At 42.1% G+C, this 16,263-nt stretch overlaps 1 protein-coding gene across 1 annotated transcript in view; it reads right to left on the bottom strand.

Annotated features, from left to right (window-relative positions):
• LOC138652296 (myocardin-like) overlaps nucleotides 1-7,624 on the bottom strand; it is a 187,311-nt gene extending 179,687 nt beyond the window's left edge. The window contains exon 1 of the mRNA XM_069743083.1: nucleotides 7,061-7,624. Coding sequence (XP_069599184.1) covers nucleotides 7,061-7,115 — 55 coding nt within the window. The 5' untranslated portion in view covers nucleotides 7,116-7,624. The remainder of the gene's footprint in view (nucleotides 1-7,060) is intronic.
• Between the last annotated feature and the right edge of the window lie 8,639 nt (nucleotides 7,625-16,263).

Below are 16,263 nucleotides of genomic sequence, written 5' to 3'. Positions count from 1 at the left end.
TCGCCCGACCACTTGCACCAGTGACCCCATTCTGTCACATGTCCTCCAGTCCCTTTCCCCGGCTGTCACCTCTCACCTAACAAAACTATTCAACCTTTCTCTCACTTCCGGTATTTTTCCCTCCTCATTTAAGCATGCCATCATACATCCATTACTTAAAAAACCATCCCTCGACCAAAACTGTGCCGCTAACTATAGACCTGTCTCTAATCTTCCCTTCATCTCTAAACTCTTCGAACGCCTGGTCCACTCCCGTCTTACCCGCTATCTCTCAGATAACTCTCTTCTCGACCCTCTTCAATCTGGCTTCCGCTCTTTACACTCTACTGAAACTGCCCTCACTAAAGTCTCTAATGACCTACTAACAGCTAAATCTAATGGTCACTACTCTATGCTAATTCTCTTGGATCTCTCCACAGCATTCAATACTGTGGATCATCAGCTCCTCAATATGCTCCGCTCCATCGGCCTCAAGGACACCGTTCTCTTCTAGTTCTCCTCCTATCTCTCTGACCGATCCTTCACTGTATGTTTTGCTGGTTCCTCCTCCTCTCACCTTCCCCTTACTGTTGGGGTTCCTCAAGGATCAGTCCTAGGCCCCCTCCTCTTCTCTTTGTATACTGCCCCTATTGGACAAACAATCAGCAGATTTGGTTTCCAGTACCATCTCTATGCTGACGACACCCAATTATACACCTCTTCTCCTGTTATCACGCCGACCTTTTTAGAAAACACCAGTGATTGTCTTACCGCTGTCTCTAACATCATGTCCTCCCTCTATCTGAAACTGAACCTGTCAAAAACTGAACTCCTCGTGTTTTCTCCCTCTATTAACCTACCTTTGGCTGACATTGCCATCTCCGTGTGCGGTTCCACCATTACTCCAAAGCAACATGCCCGCTGCCTTGGGGTCATCCTTGATTCCAAGCTTTCATTCACCCCCACATCCGATCACTGGCTCGCTCTTCTTATCTGCACCTCAAAAACATTTCTAGAATTCGCCCTTTTCTTACTTTTGACTCTGCAAAAACTCTTACTGTTTCACTTATTCATTCTCGTCTGGACTATTATAGTTACATAGTTACATAGTTATTAAGGTTGAAGGAAGACTATATGTCCATCTAGTTCAACCCATAGCCTAACCTAACATGTTGATCCAGAGGAAGGCAAAAAAAACCCATGTGCAAAGAGTAAGCTCCACATTGGGGAAAAAAATTCCTTCCCGACTCCACATACGGCAATCAGACTAGTTCCCTGGATCAACGCCCTATCAAGGAATCTAGTGTATATACCCTGTAACATTATACTTTTCCAGAAAGGTATCCAGTCCCCTCTTAAATTTAAGTAATGAATCACTCATTACAACATCATACGGCAGAGAGTTCCATAGTCTCACTGCTCTTACAGTAAAGAATCCGCGTCTGTTATTATGCTTAAACCTTTTTTCCTCCAACCGCAGAGGATGCCCCCTTGTCCCTGTTTCAGGTCTATGATTAAAAAGATCATCAGAAAGGTCTTTGTACTGTCCCCTCATATATTTATACATTAAAATAAGATCACCCCTTAGTCTTCGTTTTTCCAAACTAAATAGCCCCAAGTGTAATAACCTATCTTGGTATTGCAGACCCCCCAGTCCTCTAATAACCTTGGTCGCTCTTCTCTGCACCCGCTCCAGTTCAGCTATGTCTTTCTTAAACACCGGAGACCAGAACTGTGCACAGTATTCTAAGTGTGGTCGAACTAGTGACTTGTATAGAGGTAAAATTATGTTCTCCTCATGAGCATCTATGCCTCTTTTAATGCATCCCATTATTTTATTTGCCTTTGTAGCAGCTGCCTGACACTGGCCACTGAATTTAAGTTTGTCATCCACCCATACACCCAGGTCTTTTTCATTGACGGTTTTGCCCAGAGTTTTAGAATTAAGCACATAATTATACATCTTATTACTTCTACCCAAGTGCATGACCTTACATTTATCCCCATTAAAGCTCATTTGCCATTTATCAGCCCAAGCTTCTAGTTTACATAAATCATCCTGTAATATAAAATTGTCCTCCTCTGTATTGATTACCCTGCAGAGTTTAGTGTCATCTGCAAATATTGAAATTCTACTCTGAATGCCCCCTACAAGGTCATTAATAAATATGTTAAAAAGAAGAGGGCCCAATACTGACCCCTGTGGTACCCCACTGCTAACCGCTACCCAGTCCGAGTGTGCTCCATTAATAACCACCCTTTGTTTCCTATCCCTGAGCCAGCTCTCAACCCACTTGCACATATTTTCCCCTATCCCCATTATTCTCATTTTATGTATCAACCTTTTGTGTGGCACCGTATCAAAAGCTTTTGAAAAGTCCATATACACTACATCCACTGGGTTCCCTTGGTCCAATCTGGAACTTACCTCTTCATAGAAACTGATCAAATTAGTCTGACATGAACGGTCCCTAGTAAACCCGTGCTGATACTGGGTCATGAGGTTATTCCTCTTCAGATACTCCAGTATAGCATCCCTTAGAATGCCCTCCAGTATTTTACCCACAGTAGAGGTTAAGCTTACTGGCCTATAATTTCCGAGTTCAGTTTTTGTCCCCTTTTTGAATATTGGCACCACATTTGCTATACGCCAGTCCTGTGGCACAGACCCTGTTATTATGGAGTCTTTAAAGATTAAAAATAATGGTCTATCAATGACTGTACTTAATTCCTGCAGTACTCGAGGGTGTATCCCATCCGGGCCCGGAGATTTGTCAATTTTAGTGATTTTTAGACGCCGCCGCACTTCCTGCTGGGTTAAGCAGGTGACATTTAATTGGGAATTTTTATCACTAGACATTTTGTCTGCCATGGGATTTTCTTGTGTAAATACTGATGAAAAAAAGTCATTTAGCATATTGGCTTTTTCCTCATCCTCATCCACCATCTCACCCAGACTATTTTTAAGGGGCCAACACTATCATTTTTTAGTTTCTTACTATTTATGTAGTTAAAGAATATTTTAGGATTATTTTTACTCTCTCTGGCAATGAGTCTCTCTGTCTCAATCTTTGCTGCATTGATTTGCTTTTTACAGAATTTATTTAATTTTCTGTATTTATTTAATGCCTCCTCACTACCTACTATAACTCTCTACTACTCGGCCTCCCTCTACCAAACTCTCCCCGCTCCAATCGGTGCTGAATGCTGCAGCCAGAATCATATTCCTCACCAACCGTTACACCGATGCCTCTACCTTGTGCCAGTCATTACACTGGCTACCCATCCACTCCAGAATCCAGTACAAAACTACTACCCTCATCCACAAAGCACTCCATGGCTCAGCAGCACCCTATATCTCCTTTCTGGTGTCAATCTACCATCCCACCTGTGCCCTCCGCTAATGACCTCAGGTTAGCATCCTCAATAATCTGAACCTCCCACTCCCGTCTCCAAGACTTTACACGTGCTGCGCCGATTCTTTGGAATGCACTACCTAGGTTAATACGATTAATCCCCAATCACCACAGTTTTAAGCGTGCCCTAAAAACTCATTTGTTCAGATTGGCCTACCGCCTCAACACATTAACCTAACGATCCCTGTGTGGCCTATCATAAAAAAAAACATAATCAGGTTCCTCGCATCATGTTCTCATACACTTTATGCAGCTAATAGCCCTCTGTGTCTGTACTGTTACATACTTAGGCAGTTAACTGGTTCATGCTGCTTTACATGAACACCCGAGCCTTACACTATGGCTGGTCCGAACAACTAAAGCAATTGTTACCATCCACCTCTCGTGTCTCCCCTTTTCCTCATAGTTTGTAAGCTTGCGAGCAGGGCCCACACTCCTCTTGGTATCTATTTTGAACTGTGATTTCTGTTATGCTGTAATGTCTATTGTCTGTACAAGTCCCCTCTATAATTTGTAAAGCGCTGTGGAATATGTTGGCGCTATATAAATAAAATTATTATTATTATTATATGAAGAATATGGACTGGGCATTATACTAATATGGATCACTATGAGCTATGCATTATACTACATGGATGACTATCGACTGTGCAGTGTCATAAACAGTGTTGAGCGATACCTTCTGATATTCAAAGGTATCGGTATCGGATGGGATCGGCCGATATCCAAAAAATATCGGATATCGCCGATACCGATACACGATACCAATGCAAGTCAATGGGACACAAATATCGGAAGTCATCCTGGATGGTTCCCAGGGTCTGAAGGAGAGTAAACTCTCCTTCAGGCCCTGGGATCCATATTCATGTAAAAAATAAAGAATAAAAAAAAAAATATGGATATACTCACCCCTCTGACGAACCCTGGCTGTCACCGCTGCGAGCGTCTGCCTCCGTTCTTAAGAATGCAGTGAGTGAAGGACCTTCGATGACGTCGCGGTCAGGTGACCAGTCACCTGACCGCTCACGTGACCGTGACATCTTTGAAAGTCCTTCACTCACTGCATTCTTAGAAACGACGCTTGCAGCGGTGACTGCCAGGGTTCGTCGGAGGGGTGAGTATATCCATATTTTTTATTTTTATTCTTTATTTTTTACATGAATATGGATCCCAGGTTCTGAAGGAGAGTCTCCTCTCCTCCAGACCCTGGGAACCATACACACCGTACACGCCGAAAATGACTAGGAACATATAGGAACTTCCGATTCTGATTTCCGATATCGCAAAAATATTGGAACTCGGTACCGGAATTCTGATACGGTGAGTATCGGCCGATACCCGATATTTGCAGTATCGGAATGCTCAACACTAGTCATAAATGAAGTCATAAATGAAGGACTATGGGTGGTGCATTATACTATATAGAGAGCTATGGGGGTGCATTATATTATATGAAGGATATGGACTGGGCATTACAGAAATATGGATGACTATGAGCTATGCATTATACTACATGGATGACTATGGACTGTGCAATGTAATATATGGAGGACAATGGGGAGATGCATTATGCGATACGGATAACTATGGGGGGTGCATTGTACTTCTGCTATGAAGCCCCAAGACTTCTCTGTATGCCCCTGGTGAATATAATGGTTTATTTTTTTTATACATTAAGGAACAGTGGCAGAACGGGGTGACATATACCAAGATGGGGGATAGAGCACTCTTCTAAACCCTGCCACTGCAAAACGGCAGCTGTAAATGAATCAGGGTAAAGCCGGTTTCACACGTCAGTGGCTCCGGTACGTGAGGTGACAGTTTCCTCATGTACCGGAGCCACTGACACACGTAGACACATAAAAATCAATGCATCTTTTCAGATGTCATTGATTTTTTGCGGACCGTGTCTCCGTATGCCAAACACGGAGACATGTCAGTGTTCGTGGGAGCGCACGGATTACACGGACCCATTAAAGTCAATGGGTCCGTGTAAAACACGTACCGCACACGGACGTTGTCCGTGTGCAGTCCGTGTGCCGTGCAGGAGACAGCGCCACATTAAGCGCTGTCCCCCCCACTAGTGCTGAAGCCGCGATTCATATTTTCTCTCCAGCAGCGTTTGCTGTAGAGAAGATATGAATATTAGTGTGTAAAATGCAGATCCAGGTCAAACCCCCTCCCACCCCCTGTGCGCCCCCCCCCCTCCCCCGGCTGTGATTAAAATACTCAACTAGCTTCCGGATCCCTCGCCGCAGCGTCCTCTCCTGGCCGCAGCTTCTCCTGTATGCGGTCACGTGGGGCCGCCGATTACAATCATGAATATGCGGCTCCACCTCCCAAAGGGGCGGAGCCGCATATTCAGTACTGTAAATGAGCATTTTACACACTAATATTTATATCTTCCTTACAGCAAACGCTGCTGCAGGGAAGATATGAATGGGGCTTCAGCACCATGCCGGGGACAGAGCTAAACTTTAGCGCTGTCTCCGGCACGGTGCGTGTGGTACCCAGTGGGCACACAGGCGGTACACGTGTGCCGCCCGTGTGCCACACTGATGTACCACAGAAACGCACCGGCACACGGACACGGATAATTCCGGTACCGGAATTATCTGGACGTGTGAGACTGGCCTAAACGTGTATATAAGGGCTTGTTCTGACAAGGGCATAATATAGACGAGTAAAAAATGGACAGCACACTGATCAATGTAATTCAATAGGGCTGTTCAGATGACAGTTTTTCTCTGTCATGTTTGAGATGAGAATGACCCATTCAAGTCTATGGGTGTGCAAAAAAAATGTCCAATTATGGACCATCCATATTGCATCCAATTTTTACAGATACATTGCCATTATTGTAACCTAAGATACTGTATTTCATCAAGTATGTTTATAAACTGTTGATGAACAAAACGCAAGTCACATAGATATAAAAATGGAAACAAGGATGATAATATGGATGAAACTTGTCTTGAGTTCTGTGAGTAAAACTGAGAAAAAAAATGTTGTACACTTGTCTGACCACAGTCTTACGACAACTGCAGCTAGAGTGAAAGAAGCCATTCCTATAAGCAACAGAAAGCAGCTGTTAAAACTTGCTTCAGTGAGGCTACTAAGCATAATAAGGGGTTCAGCAAATTTCATGCAGATCAATTCTTACTTTGGACACAGAATTAGTTATGATTTGTTGTTTTTTTTTTACTTTGCATGTAGACTATATGTGTTAAATAATCATTCCAGCTTAAGATCAGTCTCCACTGCTCTTTCACTGAGGAATTAATTTATATTAAAAAATCATCCAACATGAAGCCAAACCTACACAACTTGTGTATTCAGACAGCTGCGCCAAAACCTATGCAACAGCATGCTAAAGAGAAAAACAACTAAACAGTTATTATGCCCGCAGTTACCAGCTGTTAAGTGTGATTTACTACAAAAACTTCTTACCAAAAGTGAAAACATTGAAATTACACATATTTCATATAGCGCTAGCACAGAAATGCTTTTAGATGTATGCACATCCAGAAAAACAGTACTGTAGGTATCTATTGTTATTTGAAAGTCAGAATAAACGGCTTTGTAAAAACAAAGAATACATAATAATAAAGTTTATGTTCCTGAAACTGGTAAGATTAATGTATAGAAAAAAGAAAACACTTTACCTGACCGGAATTTGCTTCTGATGAGTAGCGAACGCTCCGATGCTAACAAGGTCATTTTTGGTGGTGAAATCCTGGTTGTCCCAATGGACGGAATAAAAGGTATAGAGACAGACGTAATTGCTCCCTTTAAATAACAAACTTACTAAAGAAAAAAATTCCGAGAGTGGAAAAGAAAGATAAATAACTATGGTGAAAAATAAATAATTATAGTATGATTTCTAATAAATTAAAATAAATATGGTTCTCAAAAATTTTCTCAAAAAGGCCTTAAAAATCTTTACAAGATCTACAAGATTCAAAAGTTTGACTTCTGTTTGCTGTTGGGAATTGCTCCAGTTGTTCAACCTGTTGTTTGGCTTACTTAATTGTGTCTTTTTTTCTTGCAAAGGCTCCAAGAACGATCTGTGGCCTGGAAGGAAAAGTTAATGAAAGGTGCAGGGAGTGAGTCCAAAGAGATTCTCAAACTATATTTGCTTAGAGAGCAAGATGTAATCATTAGTGAAAAGTTCTCCCTTCTCACTGACTATGAAATACAGACGTTTTCTCTGTACTCCAAGGCCTACTGCCCTCCCCTTCTGCTGGACTGTCCCCTCCATGTGTGCTAAAATGCCATATGCTTTGACACTTGACACCCCACAATTCTACAGCTGGCATGCAGTGCTGCATCAGCAGGGCTCTTCTTTCATACAATACTCATAAGCTCACACACCCCTGTCTAGCCCCAAGTTACTGATACATTTCTGTTCTGGGTTCATTGTTGCACTAAGGCTTACTTAGAGAAATGAAAAGGTTTCAGTTGATACATAATTCTAGCATATTGAGTAAACTACATTATACATTAAAGTAAAACAAATGTGATGTTGATATACAGTACAGACCAAAAGTTTGGACACACCTTCTCACTTAAAGATTTTTCTGTATTTTCTTGACTATGAAAATTGTAAATTCGCACTGAAGGCATCAAAACTATGAATTAACACATGTGGAATTATATACTTAACAAAAAAGTGTGAAGCAACTGAAAATATGTCTTATATTCTAGGTTCTTCAAAGTAGCCACCTTTTGCTTTTATGACTGCTTTGCACACTCTTGGCATTCTCTTGATGAGCTTGAAGAGGTAGTCACCGGAAATGGTTTTCACTTCACAGGTGTGCGCTGTCAGGTTTAATAAGTGGGATTTCTTGCCTTATAAATGGGGTTGGGACCATTAGTTGTGTTGAGCAGAAGTCTGGTCGATACACAGCTGATAGTCCTACTGAATGGACTGTTAGAATTTGTATTATGGTGAACGGATGGACTCTACATGCCTGGTTCTCACCGTGGAGCATGGAGAGGGAGGTGTGATGATGTGGGGGTGCTTTGCTGGTGACACTGTTGGGGATTTATTCAAGATTGAAGGCATACTGAACCAGCATGGCTACCACAGCATCTTGCAGCGGCATGCTATTCCATCTGGTTTGTGTTTTTTTTTTGGACCATCATTTATTTTTCAACAGGCCAATGACCCCAAGCACACCTCCAGGCTGTGTAAGGGCTATTTGACCAAGAAGGAGAGTGATGGGGTGCTACACCAGATAACCTGGAATCCACAGTCACCAGACCTGAACCCAATCGAGATGGTTTGGAGAGAGCTGGACCGCAGAGTGAAGGCAAAAGGGCCAACAAGTGCTAAGCATCTCTGGGAACTCCGTCAAGATTGTTGGGAGACCATTCCCGGTGACTACCTCTTAAAGCTCATCAAGAGAATGCCAAGAGTGTGCAAAGCAGTCATCAAAGAAAAAGGTGGCTACTTTGAAGAACCTAGAATATAAGACATATTTTCAGCTGTTTCACACTTTTTTGTTATGTATATAATTCCACATGTGTTAATTCATAGGTTTGATGCCTTCAGTGTGAATGTACAATTTTCATAGTCATGAAAATGCAGAAAAATCTTTAAATGAGAAGGTGTGTCCAAACTTTTGGTCTGTACTGTATATATATATATATATATATATAAATATATATATATATATATACACTGCTCAAAAAAATAAGGGGAACACTAAAGTCCCGCATGCAAGATATCACTGAATGAGATATTCCAGTTGTAAATATTTATTCATTCCATGGTGAATGTGTTGAAAATAGTGATGAGCAAGCACTAAAATGCCCGGGTGCTCATTGCTCGGGTCGAGCAAATTGGAATACTCATGTACTCGGCCAGAACAACGAGCCCAATGTAAATCTAAGGGAGACCCGAGTATTTTTACCGTGATCCCCCGGGGGTCTTTTTAAGGTCTAAAAACGTCTGAAAATGATGGAAACACTGCTCAAATGACACAGGGACAACATGGGGATCGCCACTGGAAGCATTCCTGACTCCTAGTTCACAGCTTTAAACATTTTTTCCGAGATTCATGCCATTTTTCCTGGTGCCACAAAAAACACATGAAAACGAAACCAAAATGGGAAATATGTCAAGGTACATCCTTTGCAGGTTAATTACTTGCCTGTAAGGCCAAATATTTAACCCCAGACCGAAAATTTCCACTGCCACTTAGGCTTAGTTCAGACGCAGCGTTTTTGAAGCGTTTTTCAACTTTAACATTGCTTTCAACCACTACAAATGCATTCACTGGGAAATGTCATTGTAACATTTAACACCCCTAGCTGGCCATGTGGTGTGTGACACATAAGCAGACCCATCTTGTTTCATGTACGAAGGAGGGACTCTTAAAGTCACAGAGCATATTTTTACTGGTGCATCAGGCGGCATTAATCTTCTTAAAGGGCCATTATGAAACAGTGGTTGTTACGTGTTACGGAACCACTCAGCACCCAGAATATGTTGTGCAGTTATATGTATGTATAATAGGTTCCATGTGAGATGCATGTCCCTAATGCATCAGCCAACAGGCTGCGCCCCTGGGCAGAGGGGACACAATATTCCCCTTTTGTCTGCCCCCCCACCTTTGTAATTCCCACAGTAAATATCGGCCGGCTCCGGCCACCTGCGGCTATTGTAATGTATTTCTGGCCTGCCGCTTTTCTATTGGCCTGCCCTCTGTATCTGTGTTATATATTCTGTGTCCTGTGAGTAAAGTGTTGTCAGACTGGAAATACGTGGAGAAGCAGTGATCTTTTATATGCGCCCATGTTACCAAGGAATTCCAGCCAGCGTCCTTCATTCAGACTCCAGCCAAAGCAGAGTGGACCTCCGGAAACACGGGGTGGTACTGAAAGAGGTACCCCAGATTGGTAGACCCTGTTACACTGGTGGCAGACAGCGGGATATGATACCCCTTCTACAGGAGGAAAGGAATGAATGGAAAACAACGATCAGAAGTTAAAGAGGACTACATTAAAACATCTGGTGGAAGCCCGAGGGTTTATCGCCAGCAACAAAACAAAAGCGGATTTGATAGTAGCCATCATGGAACACGACAGTGCAGTGCCCCCCAATGTGAACGTGGAGGAGACTGAATTCCAGAGGGAGGTAAAGAACAGACTGGCGTTCAATTGCCCAAACCCTGCAGTAGAGATCATACGAGAGGTGATGGCTGATGTGCGTACTGATCTGAAGGAAAAGATGGCCGAGCGGACCAGGATAGAGCTAGCCAAGATGGAGATGGCAGAGTGGACCAAAGTGGAGCTGGCCAAGATGGAGATGGCAGAGCGGAGAGAGGAGAGTCAGCGAGCAGGGGGAGCCCTGGCCTTCGACCAGGTACCTTCTTTTCTTTTCAATGTTCTTTTTATTAAGAGTTTTACAATAGGTACAAAAGTGTATACTTGAATAATAAATGGAGAGTATAACATTAATCACTCTTGAATAAAAACATCATGAATGAAGCTTCTTTTAAAATAGCAATCAGTTCCAGTGATATTACAATAAACTAGAACCATATACCCCGCTAAGGATTATGTTGCAAACAGTATACCCTTAAAATCTAATACAATAATATAGAACAATCAAAGGATAGAGGGGGAACATATCCATGGAACTACGAGAGGTAAAGAGGGAGAAAAGTAGTAAAGAGAAAGGCAGAGATAGAGGAAGGAAGAGTGTGGGAGGGAGTGGGGAGGGGGGGTGCTAATATGGTGGATGAGTGGCATCATATTTTCTATTATTTGGTGTAATCAATCCTCAGCAGCCTTCCATCTGGCAGTCGACCTGTATGTGATCCAAGGAAGCCAGATTCCATCAAACTTAGGTTGCGAATGGTTAACCAAGGCTACCAATTCAGCCATGTGATATAATTGATCTATCTTCTTCAGCACATGTCGATATGTCCGAACTTCCGTGGTTTTCCAGACTGTGGGTATTAACAGTTTGGCTGCTGCTAAAATATTTTGAGCTAGTATGGTGAGCCATGCATATCTCGGAAACACGGGAAAATTCAAAAGTGCTGTTTCTGGGGATAATCGGATCTTTTTCCCAGTCACGTCCCTTATTAATTGTTCTATCATTGTCCAAAAACCACGGATTCCCGGGCAGGACCACCAAAGATGAAGATATCCGCCCTCTCCTGATTCACATCTCCAACAGTTAGCATGGGGACTCAATCTAAACGTCCAAAGTTGCGTTTGGGAGATGTACCACCTAGAAACTATTTTGTAAGAATTTTCCTGGGTTTTAACACAACTTGTGGGTCCGTGTGAGTATTTATAAATGTGTGCTACTTGTGCTTGTATGAAGGTGTATCCTAAATCTTTTTCCCACCCTAAGATATATGCTCTCTTGAGACTTAGTTCGACTAGTGTAAGTGCTTGGTAAATTATGGAGAGTGTTTTAGTGGGTCTGGACGTCTTGGCACATAGAGATTCAAATGTAGTGGGTTTGCGTGTAATATCCGAAAAATACCTTATTCTTCTCAGTGTTTCTCTAAGTGTTGAATACTGTAAGAAATTTAGATTTGTCAGACCGGGTCTTTCACGTAATTCTGTTAGTGTAGGAAGCGTTCCTTCAGACATCATTTGGTCTATTGGGAGGCATTTAGCTTGGGTCCCAATTGCTTGGGTTATGACATCAGAGAGGATTAATAACGGGGAAGAGGGCGGTGTAAGAATGCTGTGTGTTTTCGACCATATTTTTATAAGAGTACGGGTAAGCGGATTAGGATGCGGGGGAGATGGGCGCCCCCCCACAAAGGTCAATAGGAATGGCCTGAGAGGGAAGGGTGAAATTATCTTCTCTATATCTATTGCCAGACTTCCTTGGGATTGCCTAATTAGATTCACTGACCGAGATAACACTGCGGCACAGTAATATTTCTTTATGTCTGGAGCTCCAATTCCCCCCGGCTCCTAGGTAGAGTCAATGTGCGGAAGGCAATGCGTGGTTTCTTACTTTTCCAGATGCAATTAGAAAATAGGGAGTTTACTTTGGATAGGAAAGTAGACGGAACGTGTATAGGAAGCACCTGAAATAGATGAATTTGGGTAATATCAGGCTTTTTATTAGATTTTTCCTGCCCGTCCAAGAGAGATATGGGTCCCTCCAGGATCGTATGGTTGCAGTTGCTTGTTTAAGCAGAGGATAATAATTAATTTCCAATAGCTCTTTATCTGATCTGCATATTTTAATCCCCAGATAGTTAATGTGTCGTTTGGGCCATGTGAATGGGAATAAGTTTTTCGCTTTTTTAAGAATATTCTGTGGAATATTTAGATCTAAAGCCTCGGATTTGGACATATTTACCTTGAAATTTGACATGTCTCCAAAGCTATTCAGTATCCTTGATAGGGCGGCCAACCCCTTAAGAGGTTTGGTCATCAAGACTAAAAGGTCGTCAGCAAAAGCTGCTGTTTTATGGTGTGTTTCCCCTACTTTGATGCCTTCTATTTCTTGGCATTGTTGTATAGTGGACAGCAGTGGTTCCATTGTTATCACGAACAGCAGTGGGGATAGTGGGCATCCCTGACGTGTGCCGTTTCTAATAAAGAATCTGTCGGTCAATGAGCAGTTGATTTTTATGCGAGCTGATGGGTCTCTATACATTTTCATTATCGTGGAAATCAGTTGGCTCGGAAAACCGAAGCTACTCAATGTCTCTTCAAGATAGGTCCAGTCCACTCTGTCAAAGGCCTTTTCCGCATCCGGGTTTGTTCTGTTTTCCCCATGATATGGCTGCTGGCCCTTTATTATATTTGCATCTTTGGTGGCAGAGTGCGCATGGTCGCTAGCTCTTCTCTGGTATATTAGTTACTTTTGTCCATAGTGCGGATATTTTTCTTTTCCCCCCTCTTTTTTTAGCGATGCTTTATCTTGGATGTTAATATAATGAGTTAATATTACCCTGGCTTAGTATATGAGCTGTACGGCGTTCTGCGCATGCGCCGTGTGTTTTACCGGTGTCTTTTAGGACTTTGCGTTCCCTGATGACGATCTGCGCAGGCGCGCACTTTCGTTTTGTCTCTACGCTTTTTTCACACTCCGTAGTAATTGTATACCGGATATTACGTCAGCACATTACTGCACTTATACCCCGCTTTGCGGCCTCTGGTTGTACGCCATCCCCTGTCTTTGTTTGACACACGCCGATTGCGTGCAGAGCTACAGGTATGTCACGGTCTGCTCCTCAGTTTCTGTGGATATTGGGATGATGTTTCCCTATGTGTTTTTGATTTTCCTGTGCCTTGTTCTTTTTACATAGTGCCAGTATAAGTGTGAGCCGGACGGCTTTATGGTACATTTTGGCAGCTTATCCTTGTGAAATAGGTAGTTATGATCTATCTTGTTTTGCTGTGCTACCGTGGTTGTAACAGGTCTAATAATGGTCTCATGGGATTTCTTCTTAGTTACACTATATATCACTGTTCACCTCACGGTGGTCCATGTGATGGGATCTGGTTTTACTTGGTGTAGACTGGGTTTTTCTTACACTAGTTACCTCTATAAGGATAATGAGGGTTCTGGGTCCTCTTATTTCTTATCTATTGAACACTACTTTTTTTCTTTATATTTATCTTCACGTCCTGGGTGGACTTTTTTCTTTTCTTTTCTCGACCTATGTCATTGAGTATTGTATATATTATTATTTATACTTTTTTTTAATGTTGTAGACTTCCTTGAAAAAGGCAAAATTTGCCGAAACGTTGGATACTTTTGATGTCTATTTTTCATGAATATCGGCTGAGTGTTGAAGATATTTAAATAAAATATTCTTTTTTCAAGAAAGAAACAAGTGTGGAATTGATTTTGAATTGATTTTGAGTGCCGGAGGTTATTTTTTCTTATTATATGGCTCCTAGGTAGAGTCAATGTGCGGAAGGCTATGCGTGGTTTCTTACTTTTCCAGATGTAATTAGAAAATAGGGAGTTTACTTTGGATAGGAAAGTAGACGGAACGTGTATAGGAAGCACCTGAAATAGATAGATGAATTTGGGTAATATCAGGCTTTTTATTAGATTTTTCCTGCCCGTCCAAGAGAGATATGGGTCCCTCCAGGATCGTATGGTTGCAGTTGCTTGTTTAAGCAGAGGATAATAATTAATTTCCAATAGCTCTTTATCTGATCTGCATATTTTAATCCCCAGATAGTTAATGTGTCGTTTGGGCCATGTGAATGGGAATAAGTTTTTCGCTTTTTTAAGAATATTCTGTGGAATATTTGGATCTAAAGCCTTGGATTTGGACATATTTACCTTGAAATTTGACATGTCTCCAAAGCTATTCAGTATCCTTGATAGGGCGGCCAACCCCTTAAGAGGTTTGGTCATCAAGACTAAAAGGTCGTCAGCAAAAGCTGCTGTTTTATGGTGTGTTTCCCCTATTTTGATGCCTTCTATTTCTTGGCATTGTTGTATAGTGGACAGCAGTGGTTCCATTGTTATCACGAACAGCAATGGGGATAATGGGCATCCCTGACGTGTGCCGTTTCTAATAAAGAATCTGTCGGTCAATGAGCAGTTGATTTTTATGCGAGCTGATGGGTCTCTATACATTTTCATTATCGTGGAAATCAGTTGGCTCGGAAAACCGAAGCTACTCAATGTCTCTTCAAGATAGGTCCAGTCCACTCTGTCAAAGGCCTTTTCCGCATCTGTCCCTAAGTGGACCAGAGGGAGTTTTTTCATTTTCGCGTAATGCATCAAGTGCAGTATTTTGTGTGTGTTGTCCTTCCCCTCTCTTCCTCCCACAAAACCCGTCTGATTCAGAGAAATTAACGTCGGCAAGAACCTGGCTATTCTGTGAGCTATTAAACTAGCAAATAGCTTCAAATCTACATTCAGTAGTGAAATTGGTCTGTAGCTACTGCAGAGCTCCTGGTCCTTACCGTCTTTGTGAATTAATGAAATCCGCGCTTCCAGCGTCTGTGTGGGAAAACAATCATCCCTTTGTATATCATTGTACATTTTCAGTAGGTGTGGGAGGAGAGAAGGTGAAAAGGATTTATAATAACCTACTGTGAGCCCATCCGGGCCAGGGGCCTTCCCAGGCTGACTCCCCGACAGAGTGGACTGGAGCTCCTCCAGGCTAAAGGGTCTAGTCAATTGGTGTTGCTGTGTTTCTGTAAGTTTTGGTAAGTTCAGGTGTGACAGAAAGGCTCTAATATCGTGTCTCCTCTCCAGGTTTCCTGCATTAGACTCATTTGGGCGCAAATTGTATAACTGTTTATAGTAGTTTAAGAACTCTGTTTCTATTTGTGAGTAGTTGTGGGTGCTTTGCCCGTTGGGTTTTTTAACAGCATGTATGTAGGTGCGGGCCTGTCGGTGTCTTATTCGAGAGAGCATAAGTTTGGAGGCCTTGTCTCCATGCACAAACATCTTAGTACGCCATGAAGCGTACCATTTTGCTGATTTTTTGTTTAGTATATCTTTCAACTTCTGTCGTTTTATCGTTAGGGAAGACATCACCTGTGCGTTCGTTTGTTTCTTGTGTTGTTTTTCCAGTGAGTGTATTTCATTATAAAGTTCTGTTATTTCTTGCTGCTTCTTTTTGTTTATGTACGAGGTGATCGAAATAAGTTCCCCCCTGATAACCGATTTATGTGCTTCCCAAACTATTGGGGACGGCAATTCCCTTGTGTCGTTCAATTCATAGTAACATAGTAACATAGTTAGTAAGGCCGAAAAAAGACATTTGTCCATCCAGTTCAGCCTATATTCCATCATAATAAATACCCAGATCTACGTCCTTCTGCAGAACCTAATAATTGTATGATACAATATTGTTCTGCTCCAGGAAGACATCCAGGCCTCTCTTGAACCCCTCGACTG

Source organism: Ranitomeya imitator, chromosome 10 (assembly GCF_032444005.1).
Source record: "Ranitomeya imitator isolate aRanImi1 chromosome 10, aRanImi1.pri, whole genome shotgun sequence".
NCBI classification, from domain to species: Eukaryota; Metazoa; Chordata; class Amphibia; order Anura; family Dendrobatidae; genus Ranitomeya; species Ranitomeya imitator.
Note: the sequence above shows the minus strand (reverse complement) of the source record. Positions and strands in the feature narration are given on the sequence as shown.